General features: G+C 40.0%; 1 protein-coding gene across 2 annotated transcripts in view; it reads left to right on the top strand.

Annotated features, from left to right (window-relative positions):
* The window catches only part of LOC120528397 (tripartite motif-containing protein 16-like), a 48,771-nt gene extending 32,955 nt beyond the window's left edge, over positions 1–15,816 (top strand). For both annotated transcript variants that reach the window (XM_039752552.1, XM_039752553.1), the window contains 3 exons: positions 4,462–4,621; positions 10,890–10,955; positions 14,646–15,816. In XM_039752552.1, the coding sequence (XP_039608486.1) occupies positions 4,462–4,621; positions 10,890–10,955; positions 14,646–15,178 (759 nt within the window). In that variant the 3' untranslated portion in view covers positions 15,179–15,816. The remainder of the gene's footprint in view (positions 1–4,461; positions 4,622–10,889; positions 10,956–14,645) is intronic.
* Positions 15,817–19,367: the final 3,551 nt, after the last annotated feature.

Here is a 19,367-nt window from a genome sequence, read left to right as displayed (position 1 = left end):
TTCTAGAGACAAATACATCCCCTGAGATCTCTGCAGGAATACTCTGGGAAACTCTTAAGGCCTTCTTAAGAGGACAGATTATCTCATATCTTTCCCACAGAAATAAATAAGCCAAGAAAGTAGCAGAGATAAAAAGCAAATTACTAAAATAGATGAAGAACATGCCAGACTACCAAGCGAGACTCTACATAGGAAAGGAGGCTCTACATTCAGAATTAAACCTCTTGACAACTAAAGAAACTGAACAACTAATTTACAAATCCAGACATCATTACTATGAACATGGAGAGAAAGCTAATAAGCTTTTAGCTCAACAAATTCACAAGCAAGAAGTGCAACGCAATCTCGTAATCACCAACGAACGGAGATAAAATCGAACACAAAAATATAATGCACACTTTCAGAGACTACTATAAATCCCTATATACTACTGAGTTTAAAGAAGACAATACACAATCTAATGCATTTCTGGATACATTACAGATACCACAAATAGACACTTTTAGTGTGGAGGAACTTGATAAACCTCTGCAATTATCAGAATTACTAGATGCTATAAAGTCACTCCAAGGGGAAAGCAGCAGGCCCTGATGGCTACCCTGCAGAATTTTACAAGAAATTCTCCGCTCAGCTAGCTCCCTCCTATTAGCAACATTTACAGAAGCCAGAGATAACCAATCTCTTCCACAAACCTTTGCCAAGCACTAATCACTGTTTTCCAAAACAAAATAAGGACTTATTACAATGTGCATCATACAGACCAATTTCACTTCTGAATAAACGTTAAAATACTCTCTAAAATCATAGCTAGAAGGATGGAGAAAGTGCTCCCTCGTAATATCACAAGACCAAACTGGATTTATTAGGGGCCGACACTTATCTTCAAATCTTCGACGCCTGTTTAATGTAATATACTCACCAACTAAATCAAACACCCCAGAAATATTATTATCATTGGATGCAGAAAAGCATTCGACATGATTGAATGGAAATACCTTTTACTACATTGGAGAAGTTTGGGTTTGGCCCAACATTTGTGCATGGACTAAATTACTGTATACTAACCCAGAAGCTTCAGTTTGAATCAACAACATTTGCTCATACTACTTTAAACTAGAACGTGGTACTAGACAAGGATGCCCCTTGTCACCACTGTTGTTTGCAATTGCCATTGAACCACTGGCAATACATTGTCGAAATACGGGTCAGATAAAGGGGATTATCAGAGAAGGACTGGAACAGAAAATTTCATTATATGCAGATGACATGGTACTGTATATATGAGACCCAGAAAATTCCGTACTTGCAGTCTTAGCAGCACTCACAGAATTTCAAAAGATCTCTAGTCTCAGAATTAATCTGAATAAAAGTGTACTCTTTCCGGTGAATTCTCAAGCATATAATATTAGATTAGACACCCTACCTTTTATCATTGCAGAACAGTTTAAATACCTAGGGGTAAAACATCACAAGTGAACATAAAGTTCTATATCAACAAAATTAAACAAGACAATAAGATGAATATTCTTCCTAAGCTCATTTTTTTATTTCAAAACATTGCAATATACATTAATAAATCATTCTTTAAGCAATTAGATTCAACAATAACCTCATTTATTTGGAACTCAAAACATCCACGCATCCAAAGAGCGACCCTACAAAGACAAAAGGCAGAAGGCGGCATGGCTCTACCTAACTTTCAGTTTTATTACTGGGCAGCAAATATACAGGCGATAAGAACCTGGACACAAATAGAAGAACATACACAGGCTTGGACCGCAATAGAAGTAAAATCCTGCAGTACTTCTTTGTATTCCTTGCTCTGTGCTCCAATAAACACACGTTATCGGCAATACACTAATAACCCAATTGTGCTCCACTCACTTAGAATATGGAACCAATGTAGAAAGCATTTTAAGATGGAGAAGCTTCTATCTGTGGCACCTCTGCAAAAGAACCACCTCTTTCAACCTTCGCAAACATATGCAGTTTTTAATATCTGGAAAAAAATTGGAATTACTTAGAGATCTTTATATAGACAATGTCTTTGCATCTTATGAACAATTACATTCTAAATTTAACATTCCAGCTACACATTTCTTTCACTATCTTCAAGTCAGGAACTTTGTTAAACAGAACCTTCCAGATTTTCCTCATCTTGCACCCTCATCCATACTGGAAAAAATATTGCTCAATCTCAAGGACGTAGACTCCTTCTCTACAATATATAAAATCATTTTACAGTCCCTCCTTTTTAAAGACCCAAGAGGACACTGGGAAAAAGATCTCAATTAATATATCAGAAAAGGAGTGGAAAGTAGCAATGCAGAGAATTCACTCGAGCTCCATATGCACAAAGCATACAATTATACAACTTAAAATTGTTTATCGAGCACATCTGTCTCGACTAAAACTCTCCAAAATGTTTCCAGGGCATGATCCAACCTGTGAACGCTGCAATCAAGTCCCAGCCTCACTTGGTCACATGTTCTGGGCCTGCACCAAATTAACATTATTCTGGACAAACATTTTTAATTACCTTTCAGACAGCCTTGGACTCACAATCCCTCCTAACCCATTAACAGCTGTGTTTGGGGTCCTTCCAGATGGATTTAAAGTGGAGAAAGACAAACAAATTGTGATTGCATTCACTACACTGTTGGCACGCAGACTCATTCTGATAAACTGGAAGAACCCAAACTCTCCTTTTTAAGTCAGTGGGAAACTGATGTGTTATATTATTTGAAATTGGAAAAAATCAAATACTCAGTTAGAGGATCTGTACAGATTATTTTCAAAACATGGCAGGATCTAATCAGTAATATTTTTAAAAAAGCTCATAAAGCACAGAGAATTTATTAATTTAGATATGTTTACAAGCCATAACATTTCATGCCGTTTGGCTTGCTCTCCCTCTCAGGGGTGGGGATCGATCTGTTCTTGACTCAATTTTTCTATTTGTAAAAACTTGATTGCTCTGTATGGACTGCAATAAAATTAATAAAGTATATAAAAAAAAAATAATAATAATTTTAAATGTTAGTCTATCATATATCCTCTCTATGGCATTTGCCACTTGATTGACATACAGGGCGGCCAGTCTGAGATCTCCTTTCTTCTAACACACTGGTCATCCCGCATGCACGCATCAAATGCTGCTGAGCGACTGCAAAACTCTGGCTGTGATCTAGTTAGCCTTCCAATTTATATTGACTAATGAAGGGATTTTAAAAAATTGTTTGAGTAGGGTATGGGCTTTATGTGGAATTAGAAGAAGATTTTTTTCTCTCACAATGTCACAATTGAAGTGCGTTTGTGTGATCTGTCAATCTATCATTGCTATTCCAAAGAAGGAAAATGTGGAAAGGCACTTTCAAACTGTTCATAAAAACTACGATACTGACTTCCTTACAAAAAGCAATCTGATAAAGAGAAAGGAGAGGGAACTAAAATCGCAGTTAATCGGACAGCTCTTATTTTTCACTTGGCTGAATTCAAAAGCTCCTTGACTGCATTATTTGGCTCTACTTATTTATGCGAGTCATCCTTTACCCACATGACGATTATTAAATCCAATAACTGTAGTATTCATAAATGTATTGAATTGTTATTGTGCCATAAAGGTTATTCAGTTATGCAAGGTACGACAACATATATTTTATGTATAAAGTATACTCTCTCTCTTTGTGTATATATATATATATATATATATATATATATATATATATATATATATATAGCATTTTTAATGTAGGTAGATCATTTTGGCCTGGTAATTTTAAAAGTAGCTCGCAAGACAAAAAAGTGTGGGCACCCCTGGTGTAAGTCTTTGGATTTAATTTAATTGCCAAATGTCCCCCTTTGAACAAAAATTGTATCTATCTATCTATCTATCTATCTATCTATCTATCTATCTATCTATCTATCATATCTATCTATCTATCTATCTATCTATCTATCATATAGTGTCTTTCACATCTATATCTATCTATCTATCTATCTATCTATCTATCTATCTATCTATCTATCTATCTATCTATATAGTGTCTTTCACATCTATCTATCTATCTATCTATCTATCTATCTATCTATCTATCTATCTATCTATCTATCTATCTATCTAATTAACTTCATCTCAGTACATTAAAGAGCCCAATGCCTTGTTTTATCTGCTAAGTCAGTTTTTCACCTGCCTGTCTGTTGCCCTCTCAGTCCACTTATCTACAGTCTGACGACACACCTCTTATGGACTTCTGCGCTTTTTGAAAGTCCAGGTAGATGACATTTTTGGTCCATTATAATGAAACATTTCACCATAAATAACAAATGAATGAATGAAAAGTAATCTCTCTATGTAAACCCATGACGACCGTCCACCACACTGATGTTTAGTTCAGAGGAGGTCCTTCTTATTCATTTTACATTTTATTTCTCTTTGTCCCCTCTTCTCTCCTGATGCAGACTTTCTCATCTTGCTGTGTCCTTCCTGCAAATAGAGACTCGATAAGCTTCACTGTCATGGCTGATTTTTCTTCTGAGGGCCTGAGAAAGGAGCTGTCAGGTCTGAAAAAGAGTCTGGAGAAGATCAGCCAGTGGGACATCCTGGCAAGAACTCCATCAGGTGTGGCATCTGCTTTTTGGTGTTAATTGTTAGAGTCCATTAGGAGGACCAAAGTGACGATCACAGAGACAGTGAGATGCATGAAGAAGGCCTGCTCTTTTACATTTATCTCTAAGTCTTTATTGTTTAGAATGTTTTATAAAGTCCCTTACAGGGACTAGCTGAGTGATATCACACTCTCATAGCTCTTGAATGTTTAATGTAAATATTAGATATCTTATTAGCACAATGAAACACCAGTTTTTTAAACAGTGTTAATGGTACAATGGTATGTCTATCTGTTTTGAACATGTTGTACATTTATGAACCTCAGTGCACCAGACATGCCAATCCTTACATTCCTCTTTCTTTATGTGTTGTGTTTCTTCTGTTCCTTGGATATTGCTGCCCTCTGGTGAACACTGGATGACATGCCTTGGCACGACGTCAGACAGTTTACACTGCACAACAATTTTTTTGAAAAGTCTTGCTTCCTGAAAAGTTTTTGCTGATTGTGACAGGTACCTACTGGTTATGCACAAATATAGTTTTGGTTTTACTGCATCACATACTCTGACATGGGTAGGTGGCCTCTGCAGCTCGCAGCGGCCTCTCCGGACTAAAATAGTGTTTTTATGTAGTATTTGCTATTTTATTTTTTTCATCTTTTTCAGTAGTACATGGATATCAGAACAACTAGTGTCCATGTATATATGCATGACACTCTTCTCTGCTACTGATATTCATATAAAAACATAAAGAATGATCTGTGGGACAAACTGTGTGACCTCGGCCTGCTACGAGAACCGGATCTTCAGCCCCTGGTGTTAAATGTTGACCTTTTTATTTGCCTCGGGAATTCACCACCATCCAAATAATTGGAGTTTACATACCTTCCCAGTGCTAATGCTAAGGAAGCACTTTGGGAGCTGTACAGCGCTATCACAGACATACAGAGCACACACCCTGATGGACTGGTTATTGTCACTGGAGATTTCAATCATGCTAATCTCAAGTCAGTGCTCCCTAAATTCCATCAGTTTGAGGACTTTGCAATGAGAGGGATGAATATGCTGGATCTTATTCATACAAACATTCCTGCCGCGTACATGGTGGAGCCCCGCCCCCACTTCAGAAACTCAGATCACATCTCTGTCATGTTAATTCCAACATACAGACTGCTCATCAGACGCATCAAACCGGTTCTGAAGCAGGTGAGAACCTGGCCAGCAGAAGCCATCTTCGCTCTTCAAGACTGTTTTGAGTGCACTGACTGAGACATATTTAGAAAGGCTGCAACCAACAGCGACTGTATCAACTTGGAGGAGTACACGTCATCAGTGACCTGCTATGTCTATAAGTGCCTTGATGATGTTACTGTCTCCAAGTACATCACTGCACATCCCAACCAGAAAGTGTGGATTACAGAGGAAGTGCGCATGCTTCTGAGGACCCGGGACTCTGCCTTCAGGGAAGGTGACGAAATCGCTCTGAGAACAGCGAGGGCCAGACTATCCCACACCATCAGAGCAGCAAAGCATGCACACGGCCATAGAATCCATGGACTTTTCCTACAAGACAAAGACGCACGGAGCACGTGGAAAGGCATCCAGGCTATCACTAATTACAGGACAACACCACCCACCTGTGACAGTGACGCCTCCCTTCCAGATGTGCTGAATAAATTCTATGCACGGTTTGAAGCACAGAACAACATGGTGATGAGGAAGACCACCTCTCCTCCTAGCGACCAAGCATTAAATCTGACTGTGGCCAATATGAGAAATACACTACGAAGAGTCATCCCACGGAAGGCTGCAGGACCAGACAATATTCCTGGCAGAGTACTAAGGAAATGTGCAGACCAGCTGGCAGACATTTTTACTGACATCTTCAACATCTCCCTGAACACCGCCAGCGTCCCAACCTGCTTCAAAACCACCACCATAGTTCTCGTGTCCAACCTCCATGACTACCATCCTGTTGCTCTCACTCCCATTATCATGAAGTGCTTTGAGAAGCATGAGGCACATCAAAACCCTGCTGCCCCACTCACTGGACCCCCTGCAGTTTGCTTACCACTGGAACTGTTCAACAAATGATGCAATAGCCACCACTCTCCATCTGGCTCTCGTTCATCTGGACAATAAGGACACATATGTTTGAATGCTGTTTATCGATTTCAACTCAGCATTTAACACGATCATTCCTTAGCAGCTGACAGAAAAGCTGAGCCTGCTGGGACTGAACACCTACCTCTGTAACTGGATTTTGGACTTCCTTCCTGAGAAACCTCAGTCAGTCAGGATTGGAAACAACATCTCCAGAACAACCACACTGAGCACTGGAGTACGTCAAGGCTGTGTACTCAGTCCATTATTGTTCATACTGCTGACTCATGACTGTGCAGCAACGCACAGCTCTAATCATATCATAAAATTTCGCAGATGACATAGGGGTACAGTTGGAAACTTGGTGAGGGTAGATTTCATACAAATGTTGGAAAGTATTTCTTTATGCAAAGAGCCAGCCATAGACACAGAATAAATCACAACTTCACGACTAAATCACGACTTTTGGGACGTTTAAATCTGGACTTATTTTGGACAGTTGAGGTGAATAGGATGGATGAACTTGTTGGGATAAATGGTCTACTCTCACAATTGTTTTAATGTTTTCAACTAATTTCAAACTGAAGTTAAGCAAACATTTACAGCTCATATTGAAGACGTTTAACAATGGACATCCACCACTGATAAAAATCTCCGGTGTATACAAGTCTCTTTTATAGCATGCTGAGACAGCATCAAGCTCATTCAGACATGCCCAGGATGTCAACTTCCACAGAACAGCTTCCAACCTGGCCTGATTCTATACCTGGACATGACCAGGCTGCACAAACCATTTCACTTACGGGAGCTAAAATGTTTGGATACAAATATAAGAAAAAATCATGACAAAACTCTGAAACAGTACGTGTTGGGTAGATTTTTATGTGATATTCGTGATCAGCATCCAAAATTCTACAAGAAACACCCAACAGTGTTCAAGAAGCAAAAACGTTGTTGTGCAGTGATTGGTTATGTACATAGAGTTACTTTTTCTGTTCACTCCCTTAAAAGTTACTTCTTCATTTGACATTAGAATTCCTTGCATTTGCTCTGCATAACGACCAACATAAAATAAGGTACAGAAAGTTGTATTAAACTGGCAGGGTCTGCTTGGTGTACAAATGAAGTGTTGTGAACTTGAAAGCAGTGAAGACATAAATGAAACTGAATTGGGATCAACTTCAGTGCTTTGTAATATCATGAAATCTGAATGAGCTTCTGCTGTCTTCTCTGTCCTTTACATTCTGTCACATGGGCTCCTCATTAAAAGTTCACGTTAATCCATTTTCCACCCTGCTACCCCAGGCTCATGTGTGGACCACCTGAACACTCCACTGAGTGCACATAACAAGTTCACAGGTGAAACACAATAACAGACTTTACAAATTATAAACTATATAAAGTTTACATATCATGATACTGTGTGTTTAAACAAATCTGTAAGCTAAAGCAGTTCTGCACTGATGAACATAAATGGAGCCTAACAATGTCTGTCATGAACAGAACTGTTGAGTTGTGGCCAACTGACAACACAGGAGAGGAGAACAGAAAGTGAGCTGACGAGGGTTAACAGGTCAGACGTGTGTGCGCCCAACTGCACCGGCACTGTTTACTACCTGGAAGAAAGTCTGAGATCCAATGGTGGATTGGACTGGGCAGGTTGAACTCGGTCAGTTTCTTATCATGGAGCTCTTAGATGTTAGTATCTAAAGCAGAAGTCAAGTCCACAATCAAGACCCTCACATCTGCCCTGCTGTTGGTAAATAAAACTTAGACTCAGATTCACTGAATCATCAACACACTGGTGGGCTCTGTGTGCAGACTTGATCTGCATGTTTTGTTGTTTTATTTTAACTGCATTACATTTGTAATTAGTGTTAAAGAATTTAACATTATAAAATTCCATCTTAAATAGAGCTGTCAGCATTAATGTTTTAACACTTGAGCTTACTTTAAAAACCTTGATCCACTGATATAACACAAAGTTATTGCGAAATTCCATAATTTACCATCTTGTTCTTTCTTTGGTCACCCCTTGCTCATCTGAACTGCACTGATCTGCTCTTCTGCTCTCCTTTCTTCTCATCTCATGCAGTGTGCTGCAATGTCCTGAACTGAACTTTACCTTATATACTACTGTATATACAAATGTTTTATCCCAATACAAATCATGAACATTGCACTTCTCAATTCATGTGGGATTAACTCTTTCAGGTAATTCGCCATAAATGGCAACAAAACTCACCATTATGTTTTAGTTCGACTCTCTTTGCTAGAAGAATATTAGCTTCATTAATTTGACCTTGATTACCTTTGCATGCATGAGTAGCAAAGAGCAAATAACCTCTAAAATGGCATCGACATCTGGTGAAAGACCAAAGCGAATGCACAAAGCAAAGTACTCCATGGACGACATTTTGCGTATTATCACCAAATCTGACACTGACTGGTTGGGCTCCGATTTTGATGCAAGTGATCTGGAGATGAAGATCAATAATGCAAGTGAGGTAGCTTATGCACCAGTGGCAGCGTTCACCTGGGAAGACCACCACTTACGATGACAGGAGTTACAAATCAGATTGTGTCGCACTGCCACGTGAAGACAGGCCAGGCAGCTGGCTTGCCACACATTCTTACCGGCTAACGAGCTGCTCCTACACAACCACCAGAGATATTGAACAGGCACCAGCAACAGATGTTTTACGTTGATTTTCATGTGAAATCTTTGCTTTGTGTGCTTTTCAGAAAATTGAGTTGCCTGCAAAAAATATTCAGCCCTCAAAGAGTTAAGTCATTAATGTAACAATGGAAGAGACATCTATGATTATTCTCAGCAGAAACTTTCATTTTAAAACTAACATTTCAGACATCTCTCTGTATAAAATCAAAGTAGTATACACACATGGCAATGAAGAGCTGGCCATGTTAACATCTGCAGAGTTTCAAAAACTAACCTGGCTGGAGAAACTACTGGAACTGTGCGGGTGAGTTATGAGCTTCCAGACATCTGCTTATGTATTGTAGCATTGTTGTTTTAGTAATTGTTGAAGTGATGATAAAGTGTCTCGTTATTAAGCTAACTATGAACACAGAAAGGGCAGCTTTTTGTGAGTGTAATATTTGCAAGGAGATTAAATCCTGAAATTTTTCATCCCTGAATTTCAATTGCTGCTTTTAGGGTTATTTTATGTAAGTGATCACTTCTTCAAACCATGCATTAAAAAGGCTGAGAACAGTGTGGCACCTAATGCTGTAATGTAACAACAGTTGCCTCGATAACAAAGAGCCTTCTTTAACTAGACATTCATTCTAGAGCTCCTGCAACTGTAAGCATTCAAAATAAACATGACGAGTAATCACAGAGGCAACTCTCAATGCTGTGCTAAGTAATTTTATTTATTTCATAAAATAGAAATTAACTATTAATAAATACAAAAAAGCAAACTATTGGATTACAACCTAAAAAAATTAGGATGTTGTGACTCAGGTGGTTTGTTATTTCATTTCAAAATCTGTCTTTGATGCTCCTGTTCGATGATGCATTGTGCAGCTACCTTTTTTCTTTTATATATTGTGCACAAAAAGAGATCTACTCTGGAATCTGAAAATGTGAACAAACTTGTGTGCCTTAGCAACTGGTTAAGAAGGTTAAATAATGATGTCAGCGGCCTTGAGGAATGTTACAGACATGTCCAAAATACTGTCTGTTGTTTATCATCATTTTGACAATAAATTGAATTATTTGAAATCCTCTAAGAATTATTTCCAGTATATCATGATACTGAAATTATTATAATTATTGCTGCTCTGATGATGCAGTTCATAGGATATAATAATAAAATGGAATCACTTCAGATTAAGTGTCCATAATTATTAGTTTTGCATGTAAATTGTGGAATGAAAAATACAGTTAAGTTCTTAACCACTGTATTACACAGTAAGTACAGGTAATAACACCTAGTTACTCTGTAATTAAACAGGTAAATTCAATGGTACGTACATCATTTTTATAGACACCTAATCTAGTGATACCAATAAAACTGAAATAATCAATGTAATGTGAGATTAATCATGATTAATTTCATAAGCAAACGTGGATTAAACACAATGAAAAAAAACTTCTACTGGCAGCCCTAATCTTAACATTCTCCATTCTTCTCGTTTCTTTGTATTTTCAGGTCGTGAAGCTCCAATCTTCATTCTACAACTTCCTGAACCTCGGAGCAGAGAGGAGTTTTTACAATGTAAGACTGTCAATTTATTGAATTTATCATCATTTCACTTTTAATATCTCAGGCCTTGTAAAAGTGTAGCCAGCAGAAAGAATTATGTGAGTGTGGTGTGACTGATGGGCTCAAAGTGATGGGGGTTCTGTGACTGGTGCATTATGGGATATTAAGATTCAGGACAGGGAAGCTCCAAAGCAGTCTGTTAGACTTGAGTCTCTTAAGTGTCAAGAGAACTCAAGGGAAATAAAAATGAAATCCTGCTGACTACGCCATATCCACCTCTAATAATAGTCTCACCTCCAGTGTCCTTTGTCCTTTTTCTATTGTTTATTTTTTTTCTTTGCACTTCCTGCTGTTATCTCTTTCTGTATTCCAGTGTCTTCTTTCTGATGCTTTCTGCTTCAGTCATTCTCTTATAATATTGATAATAATAATCCATTTTTGCATCATATAGCATTAAATGGAAGCAGCTCAGTGTGTTTCACATAAAAACCCCAATGTCCTTCACCATTAACATATACATAAACAGTATATGGATATACAGATGCAGCAACAAGCATTGGATTAAAAATGAATCACAAATTTATGTGAAATAAGGTAAAGCTGACAAAAGTACTCAGCATCTGCTATTTTTTTCTCCATAGAGCAGAAACTTTGTTATTTATTCATGACTTAACACATTGTAGGAAATAAACCAAAAGAAGATGGCATGGGAAATTTTGTGGAAACCATCAGATTTTAAAAAACATAATTGATTAAGAATCAGTCCACTATGAGAATTGCAGGGGTGTTCAGTCACTCAGCACTCACAAAGTTTTGCTGAGTCATTGTGTGTATCACATTGGATGGACATGGATAAGAGAAGAGGAGGAAAAGAAGAAGGTCACAGCCCAGCATAGTCAAGGTAAAGGCTACAAGGCCATCTCCACAGAGCTTCATGTTCCTGTGGCCTCAGTAACTAACATCAAGAAGTTAAAGGTCCATTGGACTGTAGCCAAACTCACTGAATGCTGCTGCAGATGGCAAATGGACCCCCAATTGAACAGAAGGACAGCTTCAGTGGTTGAGAAAAAACCAAGGCAAACATTAGGACAGATTCAGGCTGACTTCCAAGATCAAAGTACAACAGCTTCAATTTGCTCCATCAATCACTTACTGAATGAAAGTGGGCTCCGTGGTAGAAGACCCCACTTATGAAAGACTAAAAAATAAAATAAATAACTGACTGGAGCTTTCTAAAACACAAGTTGACAAGTCACAGTGCTGCATGAAACTAAACGAGAGCTTTACAGTAAGTCACAGCAACTCTGTGTCCACAGAAAACAAAACAAGTGTTTAAAGAAAAAACACAAAACATGGAGGAGGCTCATTAATGTTAGGGGGCTACTGTGCTGAATCTATGCAAGACACAATAAAATGAGAAGATCATCGAGACATTCTGGAGCAAACATCACAAAGCTCTGTTTGAAGTGCAGATCATGGATCCTCCAGAACATACAAGTAAGACCTCTCAAATATGGTGTAAATCACATTGAAATGTTCTGAAGTGGTCCGATATGAGCTAAGTCAATATCCATGGGAAGAGCTGGAAGTTACAGTTGGGAGAAGAAGTCCATCAAAGGTCAAGAAGAGTGGGCCGATTGGGCAGTGAGAGTCTCACCCAGAATTTGTCAGATTATATCACTGGTTTGGAGAACAATCGTGGAAACTCCCTGATTACAGTGATGGGTGACTTTAATAACACAAACCTCACCATCGACCTTCCCAGATACAAACAGCTTGTTAAATGGCCCACCAGGGATGATAAGACTTTAGATGACTGCTACTACTCCATGAAGAACGCATACCGGGCTTTACTTTGCATTCCGCTGGGTCATTCTGACTACGTTATGCCAGGAAGTTGTTTACAACACAGAAGTGTAAGAAGTCAGCCGGCCCTGACTCTGTCTCACTTGACATAATCAAACCTGTGTAGGCCGCTCGCTCCTCTCTTCACAGACATCTTTAACTCGTCTCTCACTCAGTTCACTCAACCTGATTGGTTTAAATCTTCTGTTTCTGTTCCTAAAAGTGATAAAATAAGCTGTCTCACTGATCACAGGCCTATTGCTCTTACGTTAGTTTTAATGTAAACATTTGAATGGTTTCTTTTAAGCCATCTGAAGTCTGTCAATGCTACTGATCTCGACCATCTTCAGTTTGCATTTCAAGCACAAAGATCTGTGGACGATGACATCAACATGGGCTTTCACTGTTTGCTCGAGCACCAGGACTGTAAAGGAACTTCCACCAGAATCCTGTTTGTAGACGTCAGCTCAGCTTCTAACACCATTGGCCCTGCGCTGTTGATAAGAAAACTACTACACACTGAACTTAGTCCTTCCATCTGTGAATGGATTTACAGTTTTCTGATGAACCTGAAACAATACATTTTGTGGACTCCCACCTCTCAGACTGTCTGTGTATCAGCACAGGTGCCCCTCAAAGCTGTGGATGGCCCCCCCTACTTTACTCCTTGTACTCCAATGACAGCAGGTCCACTGATCTTTCAGTTAAATCATTAAGTTCACTGATGACACCACCATTATTGGTCTAATTACTAACAGCAATGAAACATCTTCTAGAAAAGAGGGGTCTCGTTTTGTGTCTTGGTGACCTTCAACACCCTGCTGCTCAATACCCCCAAGACAGTGGAAATGGCCATTGACTTTCACAAACAGCAGTCACAAACTCTGACACTAGAAATGAATTATTCAGCAGTCAATATGGTGGACTCCTTCAAAGTTCTGATCACAACAATCACAAACACTCTCAGCTGGGACATGAACACCACCACATCACTAAGAAGGCACAGCGGCGATTGGACTTCTTATGCCAGATAAAGAAATTAAATATTAAACAGCCAATCCTCATTCAGTTTCACAAAGCTGTAATTGAAAGTGTAATCACATTCTCCATTGGTGTCTGGTTTGGCTCACCAACGGCACACTCCATAAATAAATGAGAGCGTGTGATGCGGTCTGCTGTTGTCCTCATCTGTGCAGAACTGTAGACATCTCGTGTCACTAACTGTTTCATAAGGACCACCACAGACTCATCGCAGCAGCTCAGCACTTCTTCACACAAACTCCCAAACGCTTCAGTCAATTCAAACTCAAACTAACAGACACCTCCAGAGTTTCTTAGCCAGAGCGACAGCCTCTCCTAGCAGTGACTTAGCCGTCTTCTGTGTGTATTCATGTGTTCTGTCAGAGACTGTGTGTAGGTGTGTGTGTGTGTGTGTACAGTGTGAGGACATGTGTGTGTAACATGGGAATACACACTCCACACTCACACTCTCAATGGCACATCACTCTCAGCACATCTCCTTTATAATTGGATTATCCTACCACTTGGTTTGAAGTTTGTCTTTTTCACTTCAGCTATTTCTGTTATTTGTCTGTGATGTTGTGTTCTGTTATAAGGAGCTCCAAATCTACCAAGTCAGATTCCTGCACATGAAGTACTGGACAATAAAAGGGATTCGGATTTATTGTGATTCCAGAATTTTATTTTAAATCCAACAGATTTTGTCCAATCAGATGAGCTCTTTGTTATCGGCGCAGCTCCTGATTGGTTCTTGTTAATTGTCTGTGTTGTGCTCCGCCCCTAGTCCCGTTACACAATCCCAGATTTCATCACTCGTTTTCTTTTCCCTCCTTTCAGACTTCGGTCCCCTCACACTGGACTTCAACACGGCACACAGAGCCCTCCGTCTGTCTGAAGGGAACAAGAAGGTGACATGGGAGGGGATGTGGACTAGGTATCCTGATCATCCTGACAGATTTGAACAAGTTCTGTGCAGAGAGGCTCTGACTGGGACTTGCTGTTACTGGGAGGTGGAGTGCAGTGGAGAGCTCATGATGATTGGAGTCGCATATAAAGGACTGAGCAGGAAAGGAAAGGGCAAAGATAGCCTCATTGGATGCAACGAAAAGTCCTGGAGTTTGCAGTGGTCTCATTCCAATTACTCTGTGCATCACAATAATAAGAGGACTGTAATCAGTGCCCCCTACAGCCCCAGAATAGGTGTGTTTCTGGACTGGCCTGCTGGCTCTCTGTCATTTTATAGCGTCTCACGCACAATGACCCTCCTGCACAGGTTCAACACCTCCTTCACTGAGCCACTCTATCCTGGGTTTTGGGTTGGTCTTCACTCCAGTGTAACAATCAGCCATCTGACACCATGTGACCACTGAACAGTAAGTACCCTTCACCGGTCACTTGATGTCCCCACAAGCGCAGGTCCTCTTTGAGTTTGTAGTTTAGGGTGAAATTAATTTTACAGGATCGGTGGGATGGAGGGGGCAGTACCTCTGTGATTGAATTTGCGAATGAGAATGTGGATGGGGGGGTGTCTATTATTATTGGGTTTGAGTAGCGAATAAGGTGTGTGTGTCAAAGTGAGGGGCGGAGACACCTTAGTCCTGCAAATACCAGTCTGATCAGCAGGAGTCACTGTTGATTCACAGCCACATGTCATTCAGGCTGACACCCCAACAACTACTGAGACCCCCAAGTGTCACTTAATGTCACCTGTTAAGTAGGACAGGCATGTGGTCCTGCTGGATCAGCACAACTGAAAGGCGCTATACAGACTCAGTATCGAGAGCTCTTGAATAGTGACTATATGTAGGAGCAGAGAGTGACAGATGGGACTGGAGTGTTGTCCACTCACCAGACATTTTGTGACCCCCCATTGGTCACTTAAAGGGTCCTTCACTTCAGAATGAATTCACTGTGAATGTCTGAAGACGAGGACTCACCGGTCAGTCAGATGTCAGCCATACTGACAGAGTTTGGTGTTTTAGTTGATGTCACATTAAACTTTAAACTGCACCTCCTCCTTGTCCCCAGATTTGTCACTCTTGGTACCCTGAAAGCTCCAACATCTTCAAAAATGAATTCTTGGTCAGTTGGCACACACTTGACATGGGTGCACATGTGTGGCTTTGCAGTGGACTGGCACCCCGTCCAGGGTTGGCCCACCTTGTCCACAAACCTGAAATTGAAAATCAGATAAGAAAGACAAGGAATGGACAGAAGGGGTCACTGATTGGTCAGTCGCCAAACTACTGCCTCTTGTGGCCACTCTGAATATTACACAACAATTTATACAAAAAGGAAATCTAAAAGATAAAAGCAGAAAGCATTCAGTGAAATCCTGAGCAGTGAAAAATGAAAGGAGAAAATGAGAAACAATCAGAGAGTCAGACGAATGGAGACTTTAACAGGAGGACTGAGGGGTGGGACTGAAGTGCAGTGGCGACCTCTAGTGGACACCCGCCATATTACACACATGGGAAAGGACAGTGAAGGGGGAGAAGAGAATAGAGTAAAAGAAATAAGAATGAAATAAAAACACAGGAATAAAAAACCTGATATAAAGAACTTTAAATATTATATCTAAAACTAATTAAAATTTAAATGAATTAAGAGAAAAATAAGGGTGACACGATCACACAGTCACATGACCTTCAGAGCTGACAGGTGAGCTGACTCTTCTGTAGCCAAACTGCCCCCTCTAGTGGCCACTCTCAGTATTAAATGAATGGCAAGGCTGAGGGGGAGGAAAGATTTGGGTTTGATCAAATGGAGATTTAGTGGAGATTTCTTAATATTGTCATTAGCTTTAAGGACAGAGCAGCTTTGTTAGGTTATGGAAGATTCTCTGTGAGAAAAGAACATTTATTTGAATTAATCTTTTTAATACCAGTTATGTATTTACAAAATACAAATCTAATAATTTACATTTTGTATAATAAACTCCCAATGGTGTTTGGTGAATAAACAGTAAGGATGACTGACATTTGTCAAATCTGCTCATCTGTGACCTTCTGACTTGTCACCACCTCTGGTCACATCTCCTGTGTTGTCTGATCTGAAGATATAACACTCCGTATTGATGATCCATTTCTTAATAGCGCTGGAAACGTCAGAATATGCTTTTTAATTCTGAAGATAATGGGGTGAGTAACAAATAAGATGATGATTTGGATTGAATATTTGATTTGTAAGCTTAGCAGTGAAATTGATCATATAGACCTGAGCAGTGCTCTCCATTCCACATCTGAGGGTCTGCGCTCTTTCGTGTGTCCTGTGTGTCCTGTGTGTGTGTGATGTTACTGTGCCAGAGATATTTTTGTTTATATGTCTATATAAAGTGGAGGAGTTCAAGTATCTCGGGGTCTTGTTCACGAGTGAGGGAAGAATGGAGCGTGAGATCGACAGGTAGATCGGTGCGGCATCCGCAGTGATGCGGGCTCTGCATCGGTCTGTCGTGGTGAAAAAGGAGCCGAACTGTAAGGCAAAGTTCTCAATTTACCAGTCGATCTACCTTCCTACCCTCACCTATGGTCATGAGCTATGGGTAGTGACTGAAAGAAGGAGATTGCGAATACAAGCGGCTGAAATGAGTTTCCTCCGCAGGGTGTCTGGGCTTTCCCTTAAAGATAGGGTGAGAAGCTCAGTCATCCGGGAGGGGCTCAGAGTAGAGCTGCTGCTCCTCCGCATCGAGAGGAGTCAGATGAGGTGGCTCGGGCATCTGATCAGGATGCCTCCTGGACGCCTCCCTGGTGAGGTGTTCCGGGCATGTCCAACCAGGAGGAGGCCCCGGGGAAGACCCAGGACACGCTGGAGGGACTATGTCTCCCGGCTGGCTTGGGAATGCCTTGGGATTCTCCGGAAGAGCTGGAAGAAGTGGCCGGGAGAGGGAAGTCTGGGCCTCTCTGCTTAAGCTGCTACCCCCGCGACCCGACCTCGGATAAGTGGAAGAGGATGGATGGATGGATGGATGGATGTCTATATTTACACTTACTCTCTTAGGTGACGCTTTCATCTAAAAGACATTAAAAGTAATAAAATAAAAAGTATACTGAAAACTCCAAAGCTTTCTTTCTTTCTTTCTTTCTTTCTTTCTTTCTTTCTTTCTTTCTTTCTTTCGTGACAGTGGTCAGAGCCTTGTGTGAGTGTTTGTGTCATAGTGGCTGCGGTGATGCCAGTGACGTCATGGTGCCAGTGTCCCTCAGGGTCACATGACGTTTGAAATGAGCCTGTCATGCTGTGTAAAGTCTGTAAATTGTGTTCTCTATCTTCATGATATTTAGCTCAAGACCAAACAGATGACCTTAAACACAGGGCACTGCCATAGATGGTTAACATCAAAGTCAGTCTGTTCTCCTGAATTGTACCCATCACAGTGCCATCTGTTTGAGCTGAGCAGGAATTCAGGAGACCCTCCAGCTGTACTGATGATCTGATCACATGTGGAGTGAAAGGCACCAGGACTACATTGGTGTACAGCTCGGGAGATGAAGACATGCTGTGGTCTAAGCTGTAGTTGATTACTTTACAACCTGTGAAAAGAAGGGGATGCTATAGGACTGGACATTACAGCTTTTGACAGGAGATTGTTAAAACATTAGAAACTTTATTGATTCGTAATCTTTTCCTAAAGACTATATATATCCAGACTTTGCTCTCAATATTGTGTTTGATGTTTTTCTCTACTGGTATTATTGCTCATTAATAAACACCACGTGTCGTGGCAAAAAATTCATCATCAGAAGGCTTTTTACCTAAAAAATAAATGTTATTAGGACTCGAGATAGACAGACAGAGTATTAAGGCTTTATTGCAATAAATCAACACAAAAAATAACAAGGACTCAACCCAATACGGCCAAATCAGATCGAGCCCAGAACATTACAGCAAATTAAGTTTTTATAACAATTTCTAATCATTTTTAACTCATTCAATTAGCTCATTCTGCACCTAGTTTTACTGTCCATTATTCCTCTTGGTGTCTGTTCGGCTTATTTTGATTGGTCTAAGACTGGTTGGATGGCTTCCTCTTACCATCTTTGGGCTTTTCTTATGTCACTTTCTATCTTTACCGACCTCTTTTGCCCATCTTCTCTGACTCCCTTCTACTCCTGTCCGGCCGAACCTTGAGTTCCCATGGGAACCCTTATTATCTCCTTACTTTCCTATCACTGGCCCCCTCCTGGTATTTATTATTTTTCTATGCTGTTCCCATTTTCTCTAACTGGCCAAAGGCTTCAATTCCATATATGGGTTTCCTCTCATCATTTCCTTTCTTAAACCTTCCAAACTTTTTTATAATAGTGACCTGAAGCTTAAGCTTTAATTAAAAAGAAGTATAGTATGTGCTTTCATTTGATCATTGCTTGGCATGCTTGATTTGTCTTAATTTCTACACTAAAGTTAATTTCTAATATCTTCTTCTAATATTATTGCTAATGCCTGAATTTACTAAGATTTTCTCTTCATGCATTATGTCAGTGTGACCTTGCTTACAGCAAAAGCCTTTTGTTGTCTTTCTGCTGATTAATCAACCCAGCTGGTTTTCGATATTCGCCTTCGAGA

This window comes from Polypterus senegalus, chromosome 4 (assembly GCF_016835505.1).
Source record: "Polypterus senegalus isolate Bchr_013 chromosome 4, ASM1683550v1, whole genome shotgun sequence".
Lineage (NCBI taxonomy): Eukaryota > Metazoa > Chordata > Cladistia > Polypteriformes > Polypteridae > Polypterus > Polypterus senegalus.
This window is presented reverse-complemented; position numbering and strand designations above follow the sequence as displayed.